This window comes from Rutilus rutilus (assembly GCF_951802725.1).
Source record: "Rutilus rutilus genome assembly, chromosome: 24".
NCBI classification, from domain to species: Eukaryota; Metazoa; Chordata; class Actinopteri; order Cypriniformes; family Leuciscidae; genus Rutilus; species Rutilus rutilus.
In genome coordinates this window covers 19,907,510-19,933,156 of record NC_140228.1, presented here as the reverse complement: position 1 = coordinate 19,933,156, position 25,647 = coordinate 19,907,510, and the positions used below count along the sequence as shown (strand labels likewise).

Genomic DNA, 25,647 nt, shown 5'->3' with positions numbered 1-25,647 from the left:
TGTCCTGTAGAGTTTAGCTACAACCCTAATCAAACACACCTGAACCAGCTAATTATACTCTCCAGGAAGGCGTGGAAATCATAAACAATAGTGTTGAAGCAGGTTGGAAATAAACTTTTCTGGAGCAGGGTTGAATACCTCTGCTTTAAGATATTTAAGAATTTTTTTTGTACTCATGCTCCTAAATGCATTTTACAGTTTGTGCTGTATCTACTCTTAGTCGCAAATGTGGATGAAACCCTCACACTGTTGAACCCTGATCAGAGCTATTTTTAGGTTTGATATCAAGGTGAAGGACTGGCCAGTCACTGGGAATCTCCCTGTTGAGTAGATTGTGCCATTGAGGGAACCTAATTGTTTGGTTTGAGGCAGTTTCTAAAATTTCTTGTACACTATTAAAAGGTAGAGTCCTCACTGAAACAGCCTGGGGTTAAAGTAAAATTCATACACGTCTTGAAGTTTTTTTTTACTTACCTAGGGTCAGAATAATAGACATTAAGATTTGATTATTTAAGGTGAATTGGTGTTTATGTATGCTTATTACCTCTGCTTACGACCTATTATAAAATAACTGATCTGGCAAATGTTTCATGTCTCTTAGGAAGCGTCCTCGTGTGGATGCAGTTGGGAGATCACGGGAAACAAGTCCAGCTCGGCGCAGAGTGAGCCGCTCACCACTCAGACGTAGGTCTGTATCACCACGGCGACAGTCTCGATCCTCCCCCAGAAGGCGAAGTCGATCGCCCCTAAGACGCAGGTGAGACACAGTGAGAAATATGATCTTGAACTGTAGTTTTTGTCAGTGAAACCCAGTCCAGTCTGGTAGTGCTGTAAGATAATTGTGTATTGTACTGTTCTGTTTTGGCAGGTCTGCTGATAGGGATCGGTTTTTCCGTTCCAGACTACGACGATCCACCTCCAGAGATCGTGAGAGGAGGAGGAAGAGGCGGGGCCGAGATGAAGATAAGTTCAAAGGCAGTCTGTCAGAGGGTATGAAAGCAGACCAAGACTCCTCCTCTGAAGAAGTGTGAGTAATGGTATTTTCACGACATGTCAAAAAAAAGGGAAGCAAGGAGGGGTACGAGTGGGGGGTAAGCCTACTATGATATTAGACTACATAGCCTATAATAAAAGATAATGAATTTCAAACCTGAACCAAACACATTTTTATTCAAAGATCAACAGTCTGTCTTTAGTCTGCCACAAAAAAACAACATTAAAATCATGAACTCAAATGTCATTGTAAAAAAAAGTAAAACAATGACGGTTGTAACAGTGCGTAAATCAGACCTTTCAGGCTATATAGCCATAACGCTAATAAGCCTAATGCCAAAATTATTATTACAACTATATTGTTTGTCATTAATTAAGAAAACTAAATAATAGGGATCGACCAATATGGATTTTTTTTTTTTTTCATCAGCCTTATCCCATGACCGATACGGGCTGCCGATTTTCTTGGGCCGATATTTGGAGCCGATACTGCTTTTGCTCACTCAATTTACATCATAAAAATGACACAATGATGATAACAAATGTTACAAGTCTCAATTTAAAAAAGGAACATTTATTGAACTTAAAAAAACAATATTTGACAAATATTAAAAACATGTGAGGTAGAACAAGTAAAAAAAAAAAAAGTTCAGTGCTGAAAATACTGAAAATAAATATTTAAGCATAATTCAAATTCTGAATTATTCTGAACCCCCCCCCCCCAGAAGCCTTTTTTTTCCTTGGTTGAACATTTTTAATGTTAGAGCTTATTTAGAGAAATCAGCCGAGTGCAGGCGCTATTGGCTCCAAATTTGTATCTCGTAAATTACCCCACTAATAATGCCCAGAATGGTACCAAACTTCTGCAGTAGTACAAATAGGTTCTGTACTCATAAAACGAGGCATTGGAAAGTTTGTAAGTACATCAGGAGTTTATTTAAATAACACTTGCCTGACGGCTCATGCTACTGCTAACCCGGACACCTACTTCACTTCACTGAGTTGAGAAAAGCATGTAAAAGTCCTGACAGAAAGCGATGCATAAGGATGTAGTGTAACGGCGCCCAGTTCCAGGAATGCACTAATATTTTGTTGGTAGTACCAGTTTATAACAATTATTAGTTAACACTAAGTTGTCAACACTTCGGAAAAAATTATAATTCGTTGTTACACTACATCCTTATGCATCGCTTTCTGTCAGGACTTTTACGTGCTTTTCTCAACTCAGTGAAGTGACGTCGGTGTCCAGGTTAGCAGTAGCATGAGCCGTCAGGCAAGTGTTATTTAAATAATTTTAAGTGTTATTTCAATTTTTTTTATATTATTAATATTGAAATTGTTTATTTGACTCTTTGTATTTTATCAACCTTTTTTGAGATAAGGTTATTTAATGCAGAATTAATATTTAATTTAATATTTTCTCTGAAGTGTGCAGCGGTGCTCTACACTGTCATTGAGTCGTCTTGTTTACATGGTTATTAAAGTCGCCTGGATGTAAATATGTTTAGGATGGAAGATTTTGATGCAGAAGAGGAGGATGAAGAGGCTCTGATTGAGCAGCGACGACAACAGCGGCTTGCAATCGTACAGGTAACAATACAACAGTCATCCTGAGGCACAGTAACTTCCTTCTATTGAGAGATATCATTTTGTATTATAAAACTGTTCTGTTTTGATATAGAAATATAAAATGGTAAATGAGGACAGTAATATGGGCTCCATGGCGTCAGAACCCAGCAGTCCTCAGAGTAGCACCCGCAGCCGTTCACCCTCCCCTGATGACATCCTGGAACGGGTTGCGGCCGACGTGAAGGAATATGAGCGGGAGAATGTTAACACTTTTGAGGCCAGCATCAAGGCCAAGCACAACCTCATCGCTCAGGAGAAAGAAGGTGGTGTACTCTGGCTGAAGTTGGCACATTAGCAGGGTTCTTGCTTGAACAGTTTTCAGGAAATGTTTCAGATTGTAGGGACAATTTTTAATCTAGGTGGTCTTTCTCATAATGACACAAAGAATCTATGAGCTAATGCATGACTAACTATTTATTGTATTTTATGCAGGAGCCAACCCAAAGAAGCCCTCGGCACCTGACATGTTCACTGAGTCAGATGACATGTTTGCTGCAGATTTTGACGTAAACTTTATTTGTTTGTTTATTTTTCTGCCGGCATTAGATTAAACCAGTTACCAGTTGGTTACTTTGAGAGATCTGACTTCTGTCTCTCTCCCATCCACAGAGTGCCAGACTCAGGGCTGCAGGCATTGGAAAAGACTTTAAGGAGAATCCCAACCTCAGGGACAACTGGACTGATGCAGAAGGATACTATCGTAAGCCTTATTTAAGTCTTTAAATCCATTTAAATCTTTGCTTTTTCAAAGAAAATATATTTTAAATGCAAGAATGAATCATTAAAAACAACTCTTTTAAGGTGTGAACATTGGTGAAATACTGGAGAAGCGGTATGAAGTGTATGGGTACACTGGACAGGGTGTGTTCAGTAATGTGGTCAGAGCTAGAGACACTGCCCGGGCTGGCCAGGAGGTGGCAGTCAAGATCATCCGAAACAATGAGCTCATGTAAGTATCCTACTAAACAATGACCATCTCTATGACTTTGCTTTTGTGTTCTTTTATATTTTTACTAGGGATGTCGATTTAACACGTCAATTTTGACCCCCCTCAGCCTGCCCCGCCCCGACCCATTGCATCCAGTTTAGTTACAAACATGATGCAGGGCAATGACTGACTGCATGATGAAATCTATTAGAATGCATAAAAAACCCCACTAAAATTCTAGATATGAGGGCAAAAAATATATTTATTTACATTTATTATATTGACATATTATATATTAATATAATATGTCTATATAGTTTAGCAAAACCACAAGGGCTAGAGTGCTGTTGAATTTTTAATATATATTGGTGTTTGTTGCTTAAACAACGTTTGGTGACACTGTGGTGAGGACAAGCGTGACTGTGAAGATGGATAGGTTAAACTATAATTGATAGCTCTAAAATTATATTACAGTGTTTCCCATACATTGGTTCAACAATATCAACACTGCCCGCCACAAATAGATTTTCCACAAGATTTTGACATAGTTGAGTAAACATGAGCACTGCACGTTTCAAAGTCAAAACGCAGCGCGGGTGTTTTTATATGAATGCATCTTTGAATGGAACCGACTGTCTTTAGAAAAGTTTCAATGTTATTTTCATTTAATTCATCTATCTTTTCTGATAAAGCAGCGTTTATGAGCGTTGCGCTGCTTTGTGTACAGCCGTTACCGGGGAAAACGCTATTTCTGCCGTTCCTAAAGCGCCTAAGCGTAAACAGCTTAATTTTGTGGGGCTTTGCAAACCTGTATTAATATGAAGAGAGAATTGTGTCTTTATTACATGCAAGAAAATAAATGATCTGAGAGAAAAAAAAAAGTTTGAGAGAAAGTTATCACACTGATAGCAAAAAAGCATTTCATGAGAGAAAAAAAAATATTTGAGAGAAAAGGTTTTCATACCAATAGCAAAAAATAATAATATTTGAGACTAAAAGTTTTGAGAGAAAGTATTTTCTCATAGAACATAAATTATTTCTGAGAAAAAAAAACTCTCAAAATATTTTGAAAAAAAACTCTCAAATATATATTTTTTGCTATCAGTGTGAAAACATTTTCTCAAAAAAAAAAAAAAAGAAGTGTTTCTCTCGAAACGCTTTTCTTTGCTCTCGATGCAATTTCTTGCTCTCGTGTCAGGATTTTACTTTCACTGTGAGAATTGTCATGGGCGGGGCCACGTTCCTATTTGCCAGTCGGGTGAGCATCGTCTTGTCTTGGGAGTCGAACTGAATCATTACACCATTGTTCGGTTCACCGGCATAGATGCCGCCTCTGCCTTAGTTGAGCACAGACACTCCTATGTTTGGGTAAGATGATTCACGGTGATCATATGCCTGGTTCAGATTACAAGATTTTTGTGTCTGTTACGATAGTCACGGTGTCAGATTACACGATTTTGACTCCTAAAAGTTTTGTCATGTAGTGGATGGACAAGAAATATGTCAGACTACACGTTGCTTTCCGACCAGTCACCGCGAGCCGTCTCATGCACACATTCACTCGCACATACACGCACTCACTCACATACACACTCTCACTGTGCTCGCTCGCTCACACACACACACACACTGTAGCTCGCTCACTCACTCGCGCACACACAATCGCTCACTCGCACACACACAATTGCTCTCGCACGCGCGCACACACACACTCACTGTCGCTCACTCGCACACACGCAATTGCTCTCGCACGCGCGCACACACACACTCACTGTCGCTCACTCGCACACACGCAATTGCTCTCGCACGCGCGCACACACACACTCACTGTCGCTCACTCGCACACTCACTCGTCTCGCTCACATACTCACTCTTGACGAAACACGTCGTGGAGGACCGTTAAGCCGGGTTTTCGCCTGGAAAGCTCTATAGAAATCTGACACTCTGTTGAACGAAGTTAAACTGAGAGAGCGTGCCGTTCACAGACACCAGAATGAACGAGTTCACAGTATCATTCATCAGGCAGTAATACAGTAGGCTACTTTCAGTTCACGTTCACCCAAAATATGAACGCGTTCATGAACTATAGTTCAATGAACGCGTTCAGGCACAACACTGATAGTGCTCTATATAGCCTACCTATAGTGAGAGATACAGATGCTAAACACATTAATAACAATCATTTTAGGTTATAGTTCAGTTATAGGTTCAAACAGGAAATGTATCATATTGACCTTAAAACAAAATAGTTTATTCTGAGTCCGAGTAAAATTGTACAGGAGGTTGTATATGATGAACTAGGGCTGGGCCTGGGCGATATATCGGATGACATTGTTATGCGCATCTCGTCAGTAAAGCCGGTTCCTTGATTAGTAGTAAATCACCATCGCCTGCTTTCAGATGAAGCGGCATTCAACACAGAGCCGTAGTTCACTGACAAGCTGAGCCATATCGCATTAATTATCGCAGGCAATACGTCCGTGATCATCTAAGATCACCGTGAATCATCTTACCCAAACATTGGAGTGTCCGTGCTCAACTAAGGCAGAGGCGGCATCTATGCCGGTGAACCGAACAATGGTGTAATGATTCAGTTCGACTCCCAAGACAAGACGATGCTCATCCGACTGGCCAATAGGAACGTGGCCCCGCCCATGACACAATTTTCACAGTGAAGCAAAATCCTGACACAAGAGCAAGAAATTGCATCGAGAGCAAAGAAAAGCGTTTTGAGAGAAACGCTTTTTTTTTTTTTTGAGAAAATGTTTTCACACTGATAGCAAAATATATATATTTGAGTTTTTTTCAAACTATTTTGAGAGAGATTTTTTTTCTTAGAAATATTTTTTTTTGTTCTATGAGAAAATACTTTCTCTCAACTTTTTTTAGTCTCAAATATTATTTTTTGCTATTGGAATGAGAACTTTTTCTCTCAAATATATTAATTTTTTTCTCTCATGAAATGCTTTTTTGCTATCAGTGTGATAACTTTTTTTTTCTCTCAGATCATTTATTTTCTCGCATGTAATAAAGACACAATTCTCTCTCCATATATTAATCCTAGTGTGGAATTTCTCTACAATATTCACTCAAGACAGTAAAATAGGGCATTCTAAGTCAATCTACTGCAGTATTTCCTCTCTCACTCAGTAGAAAATGTGGTTAACACCCAGTCATGCTTTGGAAAAAAAAATACACCGTTATATATACCGTGAAACCGGTATAATTTTGACAAATTAGTCTAGATGGAAATAGGGGTCCACGCGCACCCCCCGGCTTTTTTTATGCCACCTGATTTTTTCAAATCTTTAAAGTGTCTATTTTCAGAATCTGCCAGGTACCAAGCTGAAATAATGTCCCAAAGGCTTCATTTTTAACCCGACCGGAACCCGAAAAATCAAATTATATAGAAAGTGGCATAACATTTGAAGTAAACAACATACAGAGACAAATGAACATATTTTCCCATACAATTCTGACCCCAGGAATTGAATGGAATGGTCATTTTTGACATTTGAAAACATATTGACCCTATTTCTGGACAAAAATAGCAAAAAATGTCCAAAAATGTGTAGAGGATCAACTATATTTTCCTTTTCTGAAGTGCATAGGGTGATTTCTTTTTCACAAACTGTTATTTCTTTATCATTCAAGTGTCTATTTTAAAATTAAATTGGGTACCAAGCTGAAATAATGTCCAAAATGCTTTATTTTTAACCCTTTGCTGCACCCGAACGGAACCCGAAAAATCCAAAAATGATATAGAAAGTGGCATAACATTTGAAGTAAACAACATACAGAGACAAATTAACATTTTCCCATACAATTCTGACCCCAGGAATTGAATGGAATGGTCATTTTTGACATTTGAAAACATATTGACCCTATTTCTGGACAAAAATAGCAAAAAAATTCCAAAAATGTGTAGAGGATCAACTATATTTTCCTTTTCTGAAGTGCATAGGGTGATTTCTTTTTCACAAACTGTTATTTCTTTATCATTCAAGTGTCTATTTTAAAATTAAATTGGGTACCAAGCTGAAAATGTCCAAAATGCTTTATTTTTAACCCTTTGCTGCACCCGAACGGAACCCGAAAAATCCAAAAATGATATAGAAAGTGGCATAACATTTGAAGTAAACAACATACAGAGACAAATTAACATTTTCCCATACAATTCTGACCCCAGGAATTGAATGGAATGGTTATTTTTGACATTTGAAAACATATTGACCCTATTTCTGGACAAAAATAGCAAAAAATGGCCAAAAATGTGTAGAGGATCAACTATATTTTCGTTTTCTCAAGCGCATAGTTATTTATTTATCATTCAGGTGTCTATTTTAAAATTAAATTGGGTACCAAGCTGAAATAATGTCCAAAATGCTTTATTTGTAAACCTTTGCACCAAACTCGAAAAATCTAATGTGATATAAAGTGCCATAACTTTTGATGTAAACAACTCACAGAGACAAATGGACACATTTTTCCATACAATTCTGACCCGGGGAAATTGTTATTTGTTATATTTTAGAACATCTTGACCATCTATGGTCAAAAACAGCAAAAAAAGCTAATTTGACACCATTTTTATTATACTAATAGCAGCCTGAAATGGGGTTTATTTTAACCTTTTACTGCACCTATCCTGAACCTGAAGAAATTGAAAATAGCTTTACTTTTGAAGTAAACAAAACAAAGCAAATTAACTTTGCTGGTTATCAAAGTTATTAACTTTAACTTTGGAATGTTGGGGCTTTGCAGTTGGCAGTTGGTGGCTGTCGGTTGGTACCTGCAGATCGCCATTTCCCACTGCTTTCTCTTTTGATAATTTATTTCTAATAATTTAAAACGCAGTGCAACTAAATCTAAAAGATTAATGGTCTGGTGTCGACTAATGCAAATCGCCCAGCTCGAGGGGCGGCACCAAGCGTGCATTTGAAAATCTCACTGCACGCAATTGGATAACACTACGACCAATCACAACAATAAAATGCTACCAGCGGAGCTAACTGGTAGATAGTCTTACCGTATCCGGTCGGCAAAACAGCAAAAACGTCCTTCTTGCAAAGGAACAATTCAAGCGCCGTCTTCTGTTCCTCTTTTAGATAAAAAGCCAAGTCTAACTCGTTCATTGTAGCGGCCAAAGCTGTTTCAAACAACTGGTATTCATCCATAGCCATCTTGCAATGTTTACTAATGACTTCGACGTAACAGCACTGTCGTCATCTGTTTAGCTCACCTCTGGCCCGCCTATATCAGATAACCTGATGTGATTGGTGCAGCTCCGATCGAGGGGCATATTTAATGAGCATCATTACTCAACACCAGAGTATCTCGCTGAGCAAATTCAACTTGTGCTCTCGTGAGAACTCTGTATTACCAGGGTATCTGAAGGAGCTCCAAGAAGGTGTTCCTTCTCGTTTCCCAATCATTGCATTTTCTGTGACAAAGCAAAATCCAAGTTCAAGGGCAAGACTGAAGAGCTTACAAAGTTTCAGAGTTGGAAACACAAGGAACCAGCCTGGAAAGTTATTGAACCTAGGGCACAGGAATTAAAGAAATAGGCTCTTTATCTCAAGGTGTAGGACAAGGACCTTTTTGCAATGGAAGCTAAGTATCATCTATCATGCAGAAACAACTTCAACACAGAGTACCAAATCCATGAGCATGGAAGGGAGAGAGCAGAAAAGGCAGCAGACAACATTGACAGTCTGCAGGCCCAGAAGATAGCAGCACATAAGTCGTATTGTGTGGTAAAGGATTACATTCTTAGGCGCTGTTCACATATCGCGCCTAAAAACGCATAGAAAACGCTAGGCGCGCCGCATTCTCATTTTTCCAAAGCGCTAGGGCGGTTGCGCTCCGGAGGCGTCTGTCGTTGCTAAGCGTGTGCAATAATTTAATACGCAGTGCAGCTGCACAGCGAACACACCAGAGCGTCTAGCTCGCCCATTGGCTGTGCTGCGGCAACTGCACAACCTATGGCCAAGCACCTCTGACGTGATGGGCGCCAATTCATCTGATTGGGTCGCACCTCAGAGCGCGCCAAAATGGGCGTGGCCTTAGTTAAGTCAATAGAGTTCAAAGGTGCAGCACGCACATCCAAAACAATAAAGCTGGGTTCTGGACAGACAAGTAATAGCAAAGATGAACAATGAGTCCGCACACCAGAGAATGCTCCTTAGCAATTTAATAGTTGCTCACCAACTTGTGACGTTTCGGGCCCAAGCCCTTCATCAGACATGAAAAAAGTGGGGAGACACACCTCCATATATACAGCCATGTATGATCACATGATCACATACATCCATGATTAATCACATGACCAATCAAGTGAAAATGCAATTACATCAAGAAAACAGACAAAAAAAAATAAAAAAAATAAAAAAAAATAATAATAATATACATACATATATATATATATATATATATATACATACACACATATATATACATATATATATATATATATATATACATATATACACATACACATACATATACATATATATACACATATATATACTAGAGCCCGACCGATATGGATTTTTGGGGGCCGATGCCGATGCCGATATTAACTCGAAAAGAGCCGATTTATAAGCCGATATTTAGATTTTGAAAATAAACTGGATATTAGACCCATTTCCTATAGACTGCACTTACACAACATTCAAAATATCTGCCTGTTCTATGTATGTGGGCTGTATAAATACAAACTTAAGATATGAAACGTAAAGTCCTTTGAACAAAAAACAACAACAACAACAACCAAATCAAAGTTACCAGTTTTAAAAGACTTGGTTCATAAATATAACTTTGAATAGGACTGGAGACAAATTCTGTTAAGTTCTGATAAATAACAACAACAATCTCTCTCTCTCTCTCTCTCTCTCTGCGTCTCGCGCGTGCACCCCCCTCTCTCTCGCTCGTTCTGCGTCTCGCGCGCACCTCTCTCTCTCTCTCTCTCTCTCTCTGCGTCTCGCGCGCGCATCTCTCTCTCTCTCTCTTTCTCTCTCTCTCTCTCTGCGTCTCGCGCGCGCACCTCTCTCTCTCTCTCGCTCGCTCTGCGTCTCAAATTGTAAAAAAAAAAAAAAAAAATCACTGTTGTTACAGTGCGTAAATCAGACCTTTCAGGCTATAGCGAACGCAAATAAGCCTTATGCCAACATTATTATTAGCCTACAACTAAATTGTCGTCATTAAATAAGAAAACTAAATAATTGTGTAGATGATTTGCTTTGTGTCACCCGACATCAGACATTAGGCCGAAGTATTTTTTGCACACAGTGCCGCGACCAATTCTGTTTCCTCACTCCTTTATGACTGCCTGCACATTCACTGTCCTCGCGGCGGCTGCAACTTGCGCTCTCTAAAATTAGCTTATCAATGCATATCTAAATTCGCGCCTTTCTGTATCTTTGAAAAAAGAAACAAAAAAGATGCCGCAGCCAATGAGCAGCCGGCGGGGGCTGGCTGCAGGACGACTCAATCTCCACGGACAGTTTTTAATATTTTATCAGACAATATCTACTCAATATTTTGCTTAAGTGTAATTTTCGGGACAATTAAGGCCGGATTCGGGACAACAGCTCAGATTTTGGGACTGTCCCGAATTTTTCGGGACTTCTGGTCACCCTACCATGAACTCACTTAACCGTTGTTCTCTCTGCCTGACTTTGGCTGGATCAGGAGGCTGCAGGATATGTGGCGCGTTATACACGAGTGTTGTCAACTAGGGCGTTGTAGAGCGCCCTCTGATCGATAAACTATATAACGCAAACACTCATGACATGGTTAAAGGCCGTTTCGAATGGTTTTTTTTTTTTTTTTTTTTTTTAAATCGGCCATTATAAATGCCGATCCCGATAGATTGGAAAATGCCTAATATCGGCCGATAATATCGGCCTGCCGATATATCGGTCGGGCTCTAATATATACATACATACATACATACATACATATATACATATACATATATATATATATATATATATATATATATATATATATATATATATATATACATACATACATACATACATACATACATATATATATATATATATATATATATATATATATATATATATATATATATATATATATATATATATATATATATATATATATATATATATATATATATATATATATACATACACATACATACACATATACCAACATACGTAATACAAAAATATATTAGACAAAAATATTAGAAATATATTAGAAACATACCAAAAATATATTAGAAACATATTAGAAATACCTTAGAAAAACATAAAAACACATAAATGGCTAAAAGAGGGCCTAAAGTGCTTAAAACATAGCCCAAATTAAAAAAAAAAAAAAAAGTCAAGTATATTTGTATAGCGCTTTTCACAATACAGATTGTTACAAAGCAGCTTCACAGTATTAAATTAAAATAATACAACGAGGTTTGTTTCTAGTGGAATTTATTCATTGATAAAATAAAATAAAATATCCCCAAAATATCCCCTTAGTCTATAAAGGAATCCCATTCTGGCCAAATAGCAGGTTTAAATCGACTGAAGTGACAAATCCCGACAGATTGTAATAGTGCGGCAGGCTACGCAATACTCGTTCCCTTACTCTCAGGGAACCGAGGTTACATTAGTAACCGAGTATGTTCCCTTTCGAGAACGGTCACTTCGTATTACGTAGCTAATATGCAGTGGGGACGCAATGTAAAATGCCGCACTATTTAGCAAGTGGCTGCATACAACTGTATCCTAGGGAAGCACCCCGAGGTTCACAGAAACAAGCCATAACAAACCCCAACATAGTGACAGTAACCAGACGTGAGTCGGGTTTCATGAATAAGGGGCTGGAGTATAAGGGTCGCTCCGAACATAAGTCCCAGGACAATTGTGCTAATGGACAGTAATAGGTAGACTAATAAGAGTGGACCCTAGCTGGAGTACTGACGATGCAGCGGCCATGAGACCGAGAAGCTTCTGAAACTTCCTGAGGGGCATGCACGCACCTACCCTGAAGGACCCCTTATAGAGAGAGCGCACTCTGGTGTGAGCCGCTCTCTCTCATCATTGTAGAGTCGATAACTGTGCCCATAAAGATTACGTTCTGGCTGGGTAACAGTTTGCTCTTGGAAAAATTTACCCTGAGCCCCAGGCATTCCAAATAGCTGAGGAGCATAGATCTGTCTGTCAATAATTCGGTCTTCGACTGACAAATAATGAGCCAATCGTGGAGATAGTTCAGCACGCGCACTCCGTTGCCTCAGGGGAGAAAGTGCTGCATCCATGCACTTTGTCAAAGTACGGGCTGCTAGAGACAGACCGAACGGTATGACCGTGTATTGATAAGCCTACCCCTCTAAGGCGAATCTCAAGAATGGCCTGTGATGGGGCGTTATCTTAATGTGAAAGTAAGCGTCTTTCAGATCCACCGTTAAAAAAACAATCCCCCGGGCGAACCTGCGCGAGGATTTGTTTGGTAGTTATTCTGAATGGCCATCTCATGAGAGCTTTGTTCAGATGTCTCAGATCTAGAATGGGGCGAGTGCCACCGTCCTTTTTTGGTACAAGGAAGTAACGGCTATAAAAGCCTGACCGGCTCAGCGCGGGGGGACTAATTCTATCGCCCTTTTTTCTAGCAGATTTTGCACTTAGGTGAGAAGCACGTGAGCCACGCTGCTTCTCACCGAGGTCTCGATGACCGCCTGAAACCATGGGGGTCTGCGAGGGAATTGGAGCGAGTAACCTCTCTTTATAATGTACAAAACCCATTTCGACACTCCAGGGATGTCTTGTGAACCGCTCTGGATCTCCAGCCAACAGCAGTGGGCAGGCATAGATGGGCGGCAACTGCTTCTTTGAGCAGAGGCAGCTTCTCATAACCTTTTTCTGCTGCGCCGTCAACAGAGGAGAGCGTGGCGGAAGTAAAAGCGCTCGTGCGTGCTGAGTACGGCGCACGCCATGATTTCATGAGTTCGTCGTGGACCTTAGGGAAAAAAGGCGCTGGCTTGTGACGGGGGCCTGCTGGCGCCCAGGCAGAAACCATCCATCCAGCCTGCTTCTAGGTGGCTCCTCAGGACGAGGCCCATTCGAGACCGAGGTCTAAAACGGCCGCAGTGAGGATACGCAGCATCTCAGTGTCCGAATTAGCCTAGTTCCGGTAGCAGCAGCGCTAGCACCAGACTATGAGAAGGCGGGGTCAGCAGGGCCTGTCCACTCTTCCTCAAGCGCAGCGATGGAGAGGCTGTCGTTGTGTTTTTCGTGCGATCTGCCGAAGGAGACGAGACCTGTCGCTTGAAGGGAGAGGGGGCATTGGTCTGCCTGAGTGAACAGGACCGGCGAAGTAGAAAGTGAGTGAGAAAGTGAGAAAGCGACAGTGTCGCCGTCTCGAAAGAGAGCTAGCCGCGTCTGCAGTGTTGAGATGGGCAGGCTCTTGCAGTGAGAGCAGCCTGCGGCAGAGAGTGCAGCTTCAGTGTGGGTGGGTCCCAGGCACGTGGCGCACTCCGAGGGCCCATCTTCCTTGTGTATGCACAAGGGGCGAGGCATTTGAAACAATGTTCGCTAAATTTGACTCTTTTAGAACTGAGTGTCGCAGCAGCAAACACAACAGTAGCAGTAAAAGGATATAGCACTTTTTTCAAATGGCGATCTGCAGGTACCAACTGACAGCCACCAACTGCCAACTGCAAAGCCCCACATTCCCAAACTTTTTAAGTTAATTTGCTTTGTTTTGTTTACTTCAAAAGTAAAGCTATTTTCAATTTCTTCAGGTTCAGGATAGGTGCAGTAAAAGGTTCAAATAAACCCCATTTCAGGCTGCTATTAGTATAATAAAAATGGTGTCAAATTAGCTTTTTTTGCTGTTTTTGACCATAGATGGTCAAGATGTTCTAAAATATAACAAATAACAATTTCCCCGGGTCAGAATTGTATGGAAAAATGTGTCCATTTGTCTCTGTGAGTTGTTTACATCAAAAGTTATGGCACTTTATATCACATTAGATTTTTCGAGTTTGGTGCAAAGGTTTACAAATAAAGCATTTTGGACATTATTTCAGCTTGGTACCCAATTTAATTTTAAAATAGACACCTGAATGATAAATAAATAACTATGCGCTTGAGAAAACGAAAATATAGTTGATCCTCTACACATTTTTGGCCATTTTTTGCTATTTTTGTCCAGAAATAGGGTCAATATGTTTTCAAATGTCAAAAATAACCATTCCATTCAATTCCTGGGGTCAGAATTGTATGGGAAAATGTTAATTTGTCTCTGTATGTTGTTTACTTCAAATGTTATGCCACTTTCTATATCATTTTTGGATTTTTCGGGTTCCGTTCGGGTGCAGCAAAGGGTTAAAAATAAAGCATTTTGGACATTATTTCAGCTTGGTACCCAATTTAATTTTAAAATAGACACTTGAATGATAAAGAAATAACAGTTTGTGAAAAAGAAATCACCCTATGCACTTCAGAAAAGGAAAATATAGTTGATCCTCTACACATTTTTGGACATTTTTTGCTATTTTTGTCCAGAAATAGGGTCAATATGTTTTCAAATGTCAAAAATGACCATTCCATTCAATTCCTGGGGTCAGAATTGTATGGGAAAATATGTTCATTTGTCTCTGTATGTTGTTTACTTCAAATGTTATGCCACTTTCTATATAATTTTTTGATTTTTCGGGTTCCGATCGGGTTCCGCAAAGGGTTAAAAATGAAGCCTTTGGGACATTATTTCAGCTTGGTACCTGGCAGATTCTGAAAATAGACACTTTAAAGATTTGAAAAAATCAGGTGGCATAAAAAAAGCCGGGGGGTGCGCGTGGACCCCTATTTCCATCTAGACTAAATACCGTGATATAAATTTTTGGTCATACAACATAAAATGTTGAATCAAAATATTTCTTTCTAAAGCTACTTTTTGTAATGTCTATTGCAGCGGTTTTCAATAGGTGAGGCGCGCCTCCCCTGGGGGGCGCCAAAGAGCCACAGGGGAGGCGCGACACGCAAAGGAAAAAATAACTTTGCAGCTCTATTGATATCGGTAATTGTGTGTGCGAGTATTAGCTTTAAAATGCGTCGTTTCCTTGTCCCAAGTCAACAGAAGTCAGCATTAAGGGAGGATACGGAGCCCGGGAAGTCACCTGTGTGAGTAAAAAAAACGATCCGTGGCGACGGTTTTGCAATCCGTCCGCTCAGTTTATAAACAGTAGCCTACTCACAAATTGTCAAACTGTTCTCTCGGTTTAACAAATCGTGCCCACGGATTAATAAACCGTACCCACGAGTTTCTAATCCGCGCTCTCAGACTTGTTAACCGTTCCTTCAGTTTTTTCACAAATTCATAAACCGTGCCCACGCTTTCGCAATCCGTTCCCACATAGTATTGCGTGACGAGTTCATAATGCGGTGAATTCCCGCTCCCATTTACTTCACAATCTCATTAACATCGCGCTCGCCATGCAGCCAGCTTCAGTATCAGTGCACCTTATGAACCATGGCGTTAACACTGCGTTTCTGTCAGTGCGTGACTACAGCTCGTTAATAAACTACAGCTGTTTTTTTTTATTTTTTTTTATCCATTTCATACAATCCGTCTTCATTTGGCAAGTCCACTTGCGCAAAAACGTTTTTCATGTTCAACTGTTTTTTTGTGTGTGGATGCTGCTGATAAAACAGCTTCGCCGAGACTACAAAGAGACATGCATTTGTGTGTGTGTGTGTGTGTGTTTGTTTGTTTCTTTTGTAAAAGTTTCCCGGATATAACTTGCCTATTTAATGCACAATTTTCCTTACAAATGATATTATCAGCATTACAATGTGAGTAAATGTAGCCGTGTAAAATGTAAGGGATGATGCCACCCTTCTACAACAATGTGCATTTACGTTTAGATTGTAACATATTTAATGGCATGGAATTACAGTGTAATTAGTGTTAGCCTACTATCTTAGCCTTTTTCAGTGCATTAGGTGAGGTAATCTGATAATATTAGTGATTCTCATTTAATATATAAACTGTAGTGCACAGTGTTTATTATCGGGGTAGAATCTGCAGCTCAGTACTCTCTACTCACTACTCATGAGTACTTTTAAATAAGCTACTTTTTTACTCTTACTCAAGTAGTTTTTTGGACAAGTACTTTTTACTCTACTCACACTACATTATTTTGACATGTAATGGTAGCCTACTTTTACCTGAGTATGTTTTTTCAGTACTCTTTCCACCACTGCTGATTTTTTTCGAGATGATGTGCATCTCCTTCAAATGTGCGCTTAAAGCCCAGACACACCGTGCCGATTTCAGCCATCAGGTGTCGTCAGTGGTAGCTTTGGCACCGATTGCACATGTTAAGCATGTTTAGTTGACTTGTGGTTAGGCCTACTGATGTTCAGTGATTATAAAGTAGCCTCAATTAGGCCTGCATGAAGTTGGAAATTATTTGCTGTTGCAAAGAATCATTTATGAATGCGCTTTTAAGAAAGTTGTGGAAATAAAATAATATTTACATTTTATCAGTTGTTATTGAAACTCATCATTGCCTGGAACACACAAAAGATGGCATTTACTGCAGAGGCGTGTGTGGGGTAGGGCAGGCGGACAGGATTTTGGGGAAGGGGGGGCTCGGCTGTCCTTACCTACTCTAAGGGGAGGCTCACATTCACCCAATTTGAAAACCCCTGGTCTATTGGACATTACTTTTCTCATCCAACACAATGTCTTCAAATAATATTTTTGAGGGAGTTTCGCAGCCAAAATTGTTTAATTTGCGATTTAAAACCTTACCCTTACCCGTCTGGGATCACTGGTGATCCCGGATTTTTGATGTTCAAAATTCATTACTCATAAAAACATCACACTCTTACTTGATCTGGACCGATTCAGCATCATAAGGAAGGTTTAATACTCCAGCTTCGATATTTGACCACTGTTTATGATTTAACTGGTTTGCAGTGACATTAATTTCTTAATTTATGCCAGGAGTGCAAAATAATTAATCTGTAATGATCGTTATTTTGAGTAGAAATAATCACTCACAAAACATTAATTCTCGTCTTCTCCGGTTTATTTGTGCTCAAATACATATAATAAACAGAATCTGCCAGGGCTCTTAGTCCAATGGAGCGCATATTTGGAGAAATAATTATTAATTATCACATGCCAGTAAACTTTTGCGTCATACAGAATAACCATTTCTATTCATTTTCCACTGAATTATGCGATCTGAAGAGCTCAAACAGCGAACACCACGAGATGTGTGTCTCCTCTTCCTGATTTGCGTCAGATTTGACCTCGGAGAAATATGATTAGCTCGTACAGCCGTCAATCATCTCACGTGATTCAGCGTGACCTCTTCTGCATGACGCGTCCTGTGTACACTTCCTGATTCTGGACATCCGTGATAACAAAGCGAAAGTGACATCTCTTCACCTGAAACAAGCAGCTAATAAATGCACGATTTAAGTATTTATGTTTTGTGTGTTATTTTCGTGCGATTTGGGGTATTTTTATATGAATAAAGAATAAAGGTAAGAGTAAGCGTAGCCCATAGCTTCATCTAAAATGCTAAATATAACATATTTCAAAATCTTTTTACGACTTGAAACTATTTTAAACCGCGACCGGAATATGATACAAATACTCAATGGTTTTTTAAAATGAGCTTTAAATAAAAGTGTAATATTAAAAAAATGTATTGTGTCATGTAGCTTGAGGCTACTTGTTGTGCTAATGCAGGAGCTTTCTCCTGACATGGTCTCACAATAGGCTTCATAAAATGCATAATTTTAGAGTTATCATGCTCAGAATTGAAATAAAGCATGACCACTATTGTGGCTACACTTTAGTTGTGGTTATAAGTTGCTATCCTAAATTCACATCATATTTTTATGCATTTAATAAATATTGTCTTAATATTTGTTGTTTTTGTTTTTATGTTTCAGCTTGTATATCTCAATGTTAATAACAGTCTGGTTAATTTTGAGTCTTGAACTGTAAACTCTCAAGGGTTGGCTTTCTAAATATATGTTGGTTATGTGTCTATTCAGAATGACTTATGAGCAGCAACCTTTTTATTTTGGGTATGTCATGTATGCAGCACTTTCCAAAATTGGGGGTGATGAGGAAGGGGTTTCTCATCCAACACAATGTCTTCAAATAATATTTTTGAGAGAGTTTCTCAGCCAAAATTGTTTAATTTGCGATTTAATCACACATTTTTTTTTTTATCCAATTAATTAAATGATGTATTATAAAAGCTTTCATTTTAACCTAAATGTTAAGTTGATGTACTTTTTTGTTTAGTTCAGTCAGTGTAGTCCTGGCTCAGAAAACTGTTTGTATTCAATAGTTTAATTTGTTGTCTGATTGCAGGCAGAAGACGGGACTGAAGGAACTTGAGTTTCTGAAGAAGCTGAATGATGCAGATCCTGACGATAAATTTCATTGTTTGCGTCTCTTCAGACACTTTTACCACAAACAGCATCTCTGTTTGGTGTTTGAACCTCTCAGGTACTTCATATTCTGTGTGTGTGTGTGTATATATGCTCCTCAATACATCACATTAGAAAATTGGTAAGGATGCAGTATATTAATTGATTTGTATTTTAAATTTGAACTTTCTATTCATCAACAAATTCTGAAAAAAAAAAAATACCGGTTTCCACAGAAATATTAAGCAGAACAGTTTTCACCAATTAATAATAGAAATGTTTCTTGAGTCACCAAATCACCATATTAAAATGATTTCTGAAATATCATGTGACACTGAAGACTGGAGTAATGGCTCCTTTGGCTTTACAGGAATAAATTACATTTTAAAATGTATTAAACTATTAAAAACAGTAAAAATGTGAAATATTACTATTTAAAATAACTGTTTTCGGTTTTTATTTATTTAATCAAATAAATGCAGCCTTGGTGAGCACAAGAGACTTTCATAAACATTTGATCTTATTGACCCCAAACTTTTGAAAGGTTGTGTAAATTCATAAATGCATCTAAAATTGTTCATTCTTGATGTGACATAGGAATCAAACCATTTTATAAATGAATAAATGAATGTTTGGTACTTTTAGTATTTGAATTGGGGTGAAAATCAGCCTTGATATTATCTTTTTTTCTTTATCAGCCTAATAGTTCTAAAAGATTCTGATAATATCAAATAACCGATATTAATATTAGGGATGGGCATTTTTATCCAATATTTTTATTTTGAGTACTGAGATTAAAAAAAAATCTGTGTGGGGGCAGGGTGTGTCTGTCATGGCGATAATGACTATTTTATTTAAAACACTTGCGCAAAAATGAATGTTGACAAATAGAAATATGACATGCAAATGTCTATCAAAATATGAAAATTAGACTGCTAGATTATCAAATTATCTTAAATTATTAAAAATTACAAATTATTAAAAGTATTAGCAGCTGCATGAGGTGGAGGTGAAGCTGAAGAGTAAACTGTACACCAGTAATCAACCTAGTGACTAAACGGTCAATGAGTAAAAACATGCTTTCAAGAGTTTTCAAGAGTTCACATGTAATTCTAGCTATTTCATATGCAAAAATGTTGGCCAATCACAGCAGTGGGTGTTTACACTGAAGTCTCCCAGCAGACATGCCCCTTCAAACAGAGCATTCAAATCAAAGGGCTAAAATCAGGGTAGGGAAAAAGGTCTTATTTCAAAATTTGGACTTTTTGATGTAAAAATCATAAAAAAAAAATTTGAAAAAGAAACCTCTAAAAGGAATATGTCTGACTATGATTTGGTTATTTGAAACAATGTCGGGCATAGCCATTTGAGCAGATCCTGAAGACTGAATGAACAGCGTAATCTGAAGTGTTTTGCTAGCAGGTTAATAAACTCAACTAAACGCATCCTATATGAGATTAATCTGAAATATATACAACATAAAAATAATATTATGACTTGCATTTGCACTAAAGGATGTGAATGCTCACGTGAACTTGACCGTGCATGTCTGAATGTGTACCTCAATTGTGAATGTGCTCTTCCCGTAACAACAACGCTGAGAAACAGGCACCTAAAGCACAAAGAATTCTATTACAGTAGTGTTCTCATAATGTTATGCATATGATATATTGGTGGTGCTGCACATCTTGCGCTTAACTGTATTTTCGTTATCAAAGCAATTTCAAGGCATTACTGTGTGCGCTTTCAAATCTATAGTGTCACTTTTTCACCAGTTTGCACTGCGTGCTGTCCTAACGCTAACCAATCAGACATCAGGAACCGCCCAAAATGCTGCAATAGCCAATCAGAAAAAAAATAACAATCATCGTTTTCATGATCGATCGTCGCTGCCACGTCCGAGTACTTGTGCACATCCCTAATAAATATTAATGTTGATAAGGTCACTAACATGTAATGCATAACTAATAATCTCAACGATAATGCAAAAGTTATTCTCAGCTGTTTTTTGCCATATTTGTGTCTCGCAGTATGAATCTGCGGGAAGTGCTGAAAAAGTATGGTAAAGACGTGGGGCTACACATCAAGGCAGTGCGTTCCTACAGTCAACAGCTCTTTCTGGCCCTCAAACTACTGAAACGCTGCAACATCCTCCATGCTGACATCAAACCAGACAACATACTGGTTAGCATCATTTATATGGCCCCTGACTCCAAAGACCTCATTCATTCACTCACTCACTCAACTCTCTGTCTGCAGGTGAACGAGTCAAAGACAATTCTTAAACTCTGTGATTTCGGCTCTGCATCCCATGTTGCCGACAATGAAATCACTCCCTACCTAGTCAGCAGATTCTATAGGGCACCTGAAATCGGTAAGTTGCACTGTAATTGTCTGATAACAGCAGAACATGTGAACCATTTCTATGTGGGCCTAGTAATTGGATCTAATCTCTCTTCCTCCCTAGTCATTGGTAAACCATATGATTATGGCATTGATATGTGGTCAGTCGGCTGTACCCTGTATGAGCTATACGCAGGGAAGATCCTATTCCCTGGTGGATCCAACAACCACATGCTGAAACTGGCCATGGATGTGAAGGGCAAGATGCCAAACAAGGTACTGGAAATTTACTCTGAGAATCCACATGGGTTATTTTTTCATAACTATAAAAAAAGAGAGAGAGATTATCCTACGGTTCAGACATTCACTACTAGCCTTAACTACTAGATATAACTACTTTAGATGGAAAGCATCTCAAACTGAGTAGCTGAAGACATTACTGTAGCCATTAACTCTCTTCCCTCCATTGACGGAATTTTCCGGCAATCCATGTTGTCACTGTTATACATTAGGAGGCACTATTACTCATCTCCTGAAAGAGTACAGAATCTAGGACGGATCAAAACACATGGGAAGCAGAAATTAGCGATAGAAGCACATAAAATAACACTATCAAACATTAAACCGCATATAAATCGAAACCTCCTAATGTTACCGAATTAAATGTCTACCCAGGAAGGGGTATATGACTGTGCAAGCTTTTGGGGTCTTGATGGAAGCGATTTACTCCATCTATGTTTTGATCATTGTTCAGAATCCAATCCAAATGTAGTCTTCGACAAAAATGAGATTTTTCTCAGCTTTTTGTTCAAAATGTTGCTTTATTTATTTTATAAACTTGCCCACATTCAAGTGTTAATAAAAAAAAAAAAAAAAATGCATAAAGCTAGACTAAATTTTTGTTTGTTTAAAAGCAGAGGCTCTGTTCTGGTTAGCAAATGTAAAAAAAAAAAAAAAAAAAAAACACTGGCGGGGAAAGAATTAATATGCGGTCCTTCCTTGAAAATAAATTCCAGCACAGCGCTACCACAACCATAATGAAATGACCCTTCAAAATAAATAATGTTTTACAATGAGCTACATATGGCAGTTTATCTGTTCAATAAAATACCTTTTTAACTGTAATACCTTTTTAACCTCATAACTGTTGAGTAATGAAAACGTCATCTCAAAAATGCTTTTACAACATTTCAAATTCCTCAGTTCCGCCATCTCTGAAAAGCAAAGCCAATCTCGATTTTCATTTTATTACGAGCTTTGTCACATTCTCTGTTCTGTTTAAATTTTTTTTTTTTTTTACGAGTGATTCCCTGGAGGTTTGAGATTTAGCTGCTCCATGTCATCCTTTCTCGCTCGTTGTGACAACTAACTTATGCCACTTCCACTCATGCATCAAAATAGCCGGAGCAACTTTTTTCTATTTACGGATATGACAAGACTTGCACGGGCGAGTGATGAATGTACACAGGTTCCAATGAAAACCATCACGACAGGTCTAAAATATAAACAATTATAACAGGTTTCAATATTTTAATTTTGAACAAAAAAGTTCCATATTATACCTTCACATTTACATTTACATTTACATTTATTCATTTAGCTGACGCTTTTATCCAAAGCGACTTACAATTGCTATATATGTCAGAGGTCGCACGCCTCTGGAGCAACTAGGGGTTAAGTGTCTTGCTCAGGGACACATTGGTGTCTCACAGTGGATTCGAACCCAGGTCTCTCACACCAAAGGCATGTGTCTTATCCATTGCGCCACACCACCCCATAGAAATGTTTTTCATTTTACTCACTTTATTATTGTATTTAAGTCTCTTACATGGTGTTTTATTTTTCATTTGTCTGTAGATGATCCGGAAAGGCCTGTTTAAAGACCAACATTTTGACCAGAACTTGAACTTCCTGTACATCGAGGTTGACAAAGTGACTGAAAGGGTATTTTCTTAGATCTCACATGTACTGATTTTCTAATTTACTGTAATTTAATTTATTTTTGATAAACTATATCACCGCACACATCTGCTTCCTGTTTCTTACCCTTCTCTTTATCTTGCACTTTCTTTTAATCTTTCAGGAGAAGGTAACTGTGATGAGCACTATTAACCCCACTAAAGACCTACTTGCGGACATGATCGGAGGTCAGAGGTTACCTGAGGATCAAAGGAAGAAGGTCATGCAGCTGAAGGATCTGTTGGATGGGACTCTGATGCTGGACCCTGCTAAACGCATCAGCATCAACCAGGCCCTGCAGCACCCTTTCATTCAGGAGAAGATATGACACTTTCACCTTTCACCATCCTTTGTTCCAGGACTGAGCCAACAGACTCCAACTCAGAATGTTCAGAACCATCACAAGACTTTCAATTTTCTATTTTTATTCATGTTTTTCTAGTTTTTTTTTTTCTTTTTTTTTCGTCATTTGATTCGAATCTCTCAGAATGATCTTGTTTTTATTGTACATATGCACACATTGTCATTCACTGAGAAAGAGAGGCATGTTTAGCAGATATCGGACTTCAAAAGTGACCGAACTGTGCAGAGTGCAGCATTTAAAAGGTTAGTTGAGTTGTTCAGATATTGAATGTGAGAAATGGCTAGGCAAGCACATCAGAGGGGTATTCAAAGACCAAATTGTTTTTGACATTAGCAGATTATAATCCAAATGTGCCCCTTTTGTTGACCGATTAAACCAGTGGCTTCAGTTTAAATTCCTTTTATCTAATCAGTGCATGATTGACTTTAACTGCAGATTCACCAGGTGATCTTAACTTTTGCTGGTTAGTAACTTCACACAGTCTCCTTCCTATTGAAAACCATACGCAATAGTTTAACACGTACAGTTGTTTAAAATATTGGTTTTGGTGTAGTACATTTACCTCAAAATGGTACTGAATTTTTTGTGATCTATTCTTGTCTCATTTTATTGACTTTACAAGCCTGTCCTATTGGGAGATTGATTTTAGGAAACAAGTTAAATCTTACTAAGTGAATAGGTTGTCACTTTTAGACAGTCAGCTAAATGGCCAATTTACCTCAATTCACTATTTCCAAAAACTCCAAAGGTCTCATTTTAATTTGAAAGATCTACTTTTTGGTTCAAACGTTTCTAATGGTGTCCATCAGCAAACTGTTATTACTAGTTATCTCTGGGGTTTGAATATTTATTTCCAACTTCAGCATACCAGTATTTATGCACCTGTTAGAGATTAAAATGTTTGTTTTCTAAGTCCCTAATGTAAAGGTTATCTGATATGAAGTGCCTCCCTTTTGTGACCGAATTGAACCATAATAGAAAGCCTCTCACAGACGGGTCCTGACAAACCGATGATAGTTGTTTTCCTCACAATGTAAATACTTCACAATTTTTGCTATGTAAAACGTGTTTTTTTTTTTTATATATTTGGGAAATGATTGTTTTGTTTTGTTTTTTGGGACATAATAAACTCGAAATATAGGATTGTGAAGGAAAATGACACCTTGAGTGTTATTTTAGTAATAAAAGGTTTAAATTTTCTGATGTATTAAGATGTTTGAACTAATTTTTAACCTGTTAACTGCAGCTTTTGTCATTTTTGGCCTCTTGAGAGTGCTGTGGCGTCAGACACATGCTGAGGCCTTTTCTTTTTTGACTCCCCTAATGCAGTCATTTGGAATATCTAGGTGGAAACCTGCAAAAAAAAATTCTGCCTCCTACCCTCAGACTTCCTGATCTACCAACTCGCCCACAAGCTTTAGCTGACAAATACAGATTGAGGTAGTGAAGCCAACTACTTCAAGTTGTAATAATATTTATAATGTAGGTTTGTTGCTGCAAGTGGTTATTCTGACGACTCTGTATTACAAACAGTGATGTAATGAAAGTAGCAACAAATATTTAATTTCATATTGTGATGTACATCCGAATGTAACGGGCACTTGGTTCTATCATTGATTGTTGAAAGTATGTCCGTTGGAGATTGGTTTGGAGATTGGTTTGGAGATGTCTGGTATACGTTATCAGAGAGAAGTTTGTTTTCACTAGAAGATCGAGTTATGTCATTTTGATTAAACATTACGAGGTCAAAAAGAAAGAAAATGAATCTATACATGGATAAATGGTTCATGATAAGATCTGTAACTTGAATTTAAAAGATACTGAATTTTCGTTTCATGCCAGCTTGACTCGATTCCTTTCCTAAAAAGGAATTGAGTCAAGAAAAATATATATTTGTATTTCTTCCATTAATAAGTAGTTTCTTTGTAGCTAGTTGTGTAGCAGAACAGACTTCAGGATGCAATATTTCTTCACATGAATGATGTTTTACGATTGAA

At 38.3% G+C, this 25,647-nt stretch overlaps 1 protein-coding gene across 2 annotated transcripts in view; it reads left to right on the top strand.

The window, feature by feature from the left end:
* prpf4bb (pre-mRNA processing factor 4Bb) overlaps positions 1–24,857 on the top strand; it is a 28,075-nt gene extending 3,218 nt beyond the window's left edge. Inside the window, exons 3-15 of one of the 2 annotated variants that reach the window (XM_084399262.1) lie at positions 602–757; positions 869–1,027; positions 2,502–2,583; positions 2,675–2,885; positions 3,055–3,128; positions 3,232–3,322; positions 3,424–3,571; positions 18,926–19,063; positions 21,015–21,168; positions 21,244–21,358; positions 21,452–21,603; positions 23,185–23,271; positions 23,411–24,857. In XM_084399262.1, coding sequence (XP_084255388.1) covers positions 602–757; positions 869–1,027; positions 2,502–2,583; positions 2,675–2,885; positions 3,055–3,128; positions 3,232–3,322; positions 3,424–3,571; positions 18,926–19,063; positions 21,015–21,168; positions 21,244–21,358; positions 21,452–21,603; positions 23,185–23,271; positions 23,411–23,614 — 1,771 coding nt within the window. In that variant the 3' untranslated portion in view covers positions 23,615–24,857. Of the gene's footprint in view, positions 1–601; positions 758–868; positions 1,028–2,501; positions 2,584–2,674; positions 2,886–3,054; positions 3,129–3,231; positions 3,323–3,423; positions 3,572–18,925; positions 19,064–21,014; positions 21,359–21,451; positions 21,604–23,184; positions 23,272–23,410 lie in introns of both variants that reach the window. The other variant, XM_084399261.1, reaches the window with a different exon arrangement.
* Positions 24,858–25,647: the final 790 nt, after the last annotated feature.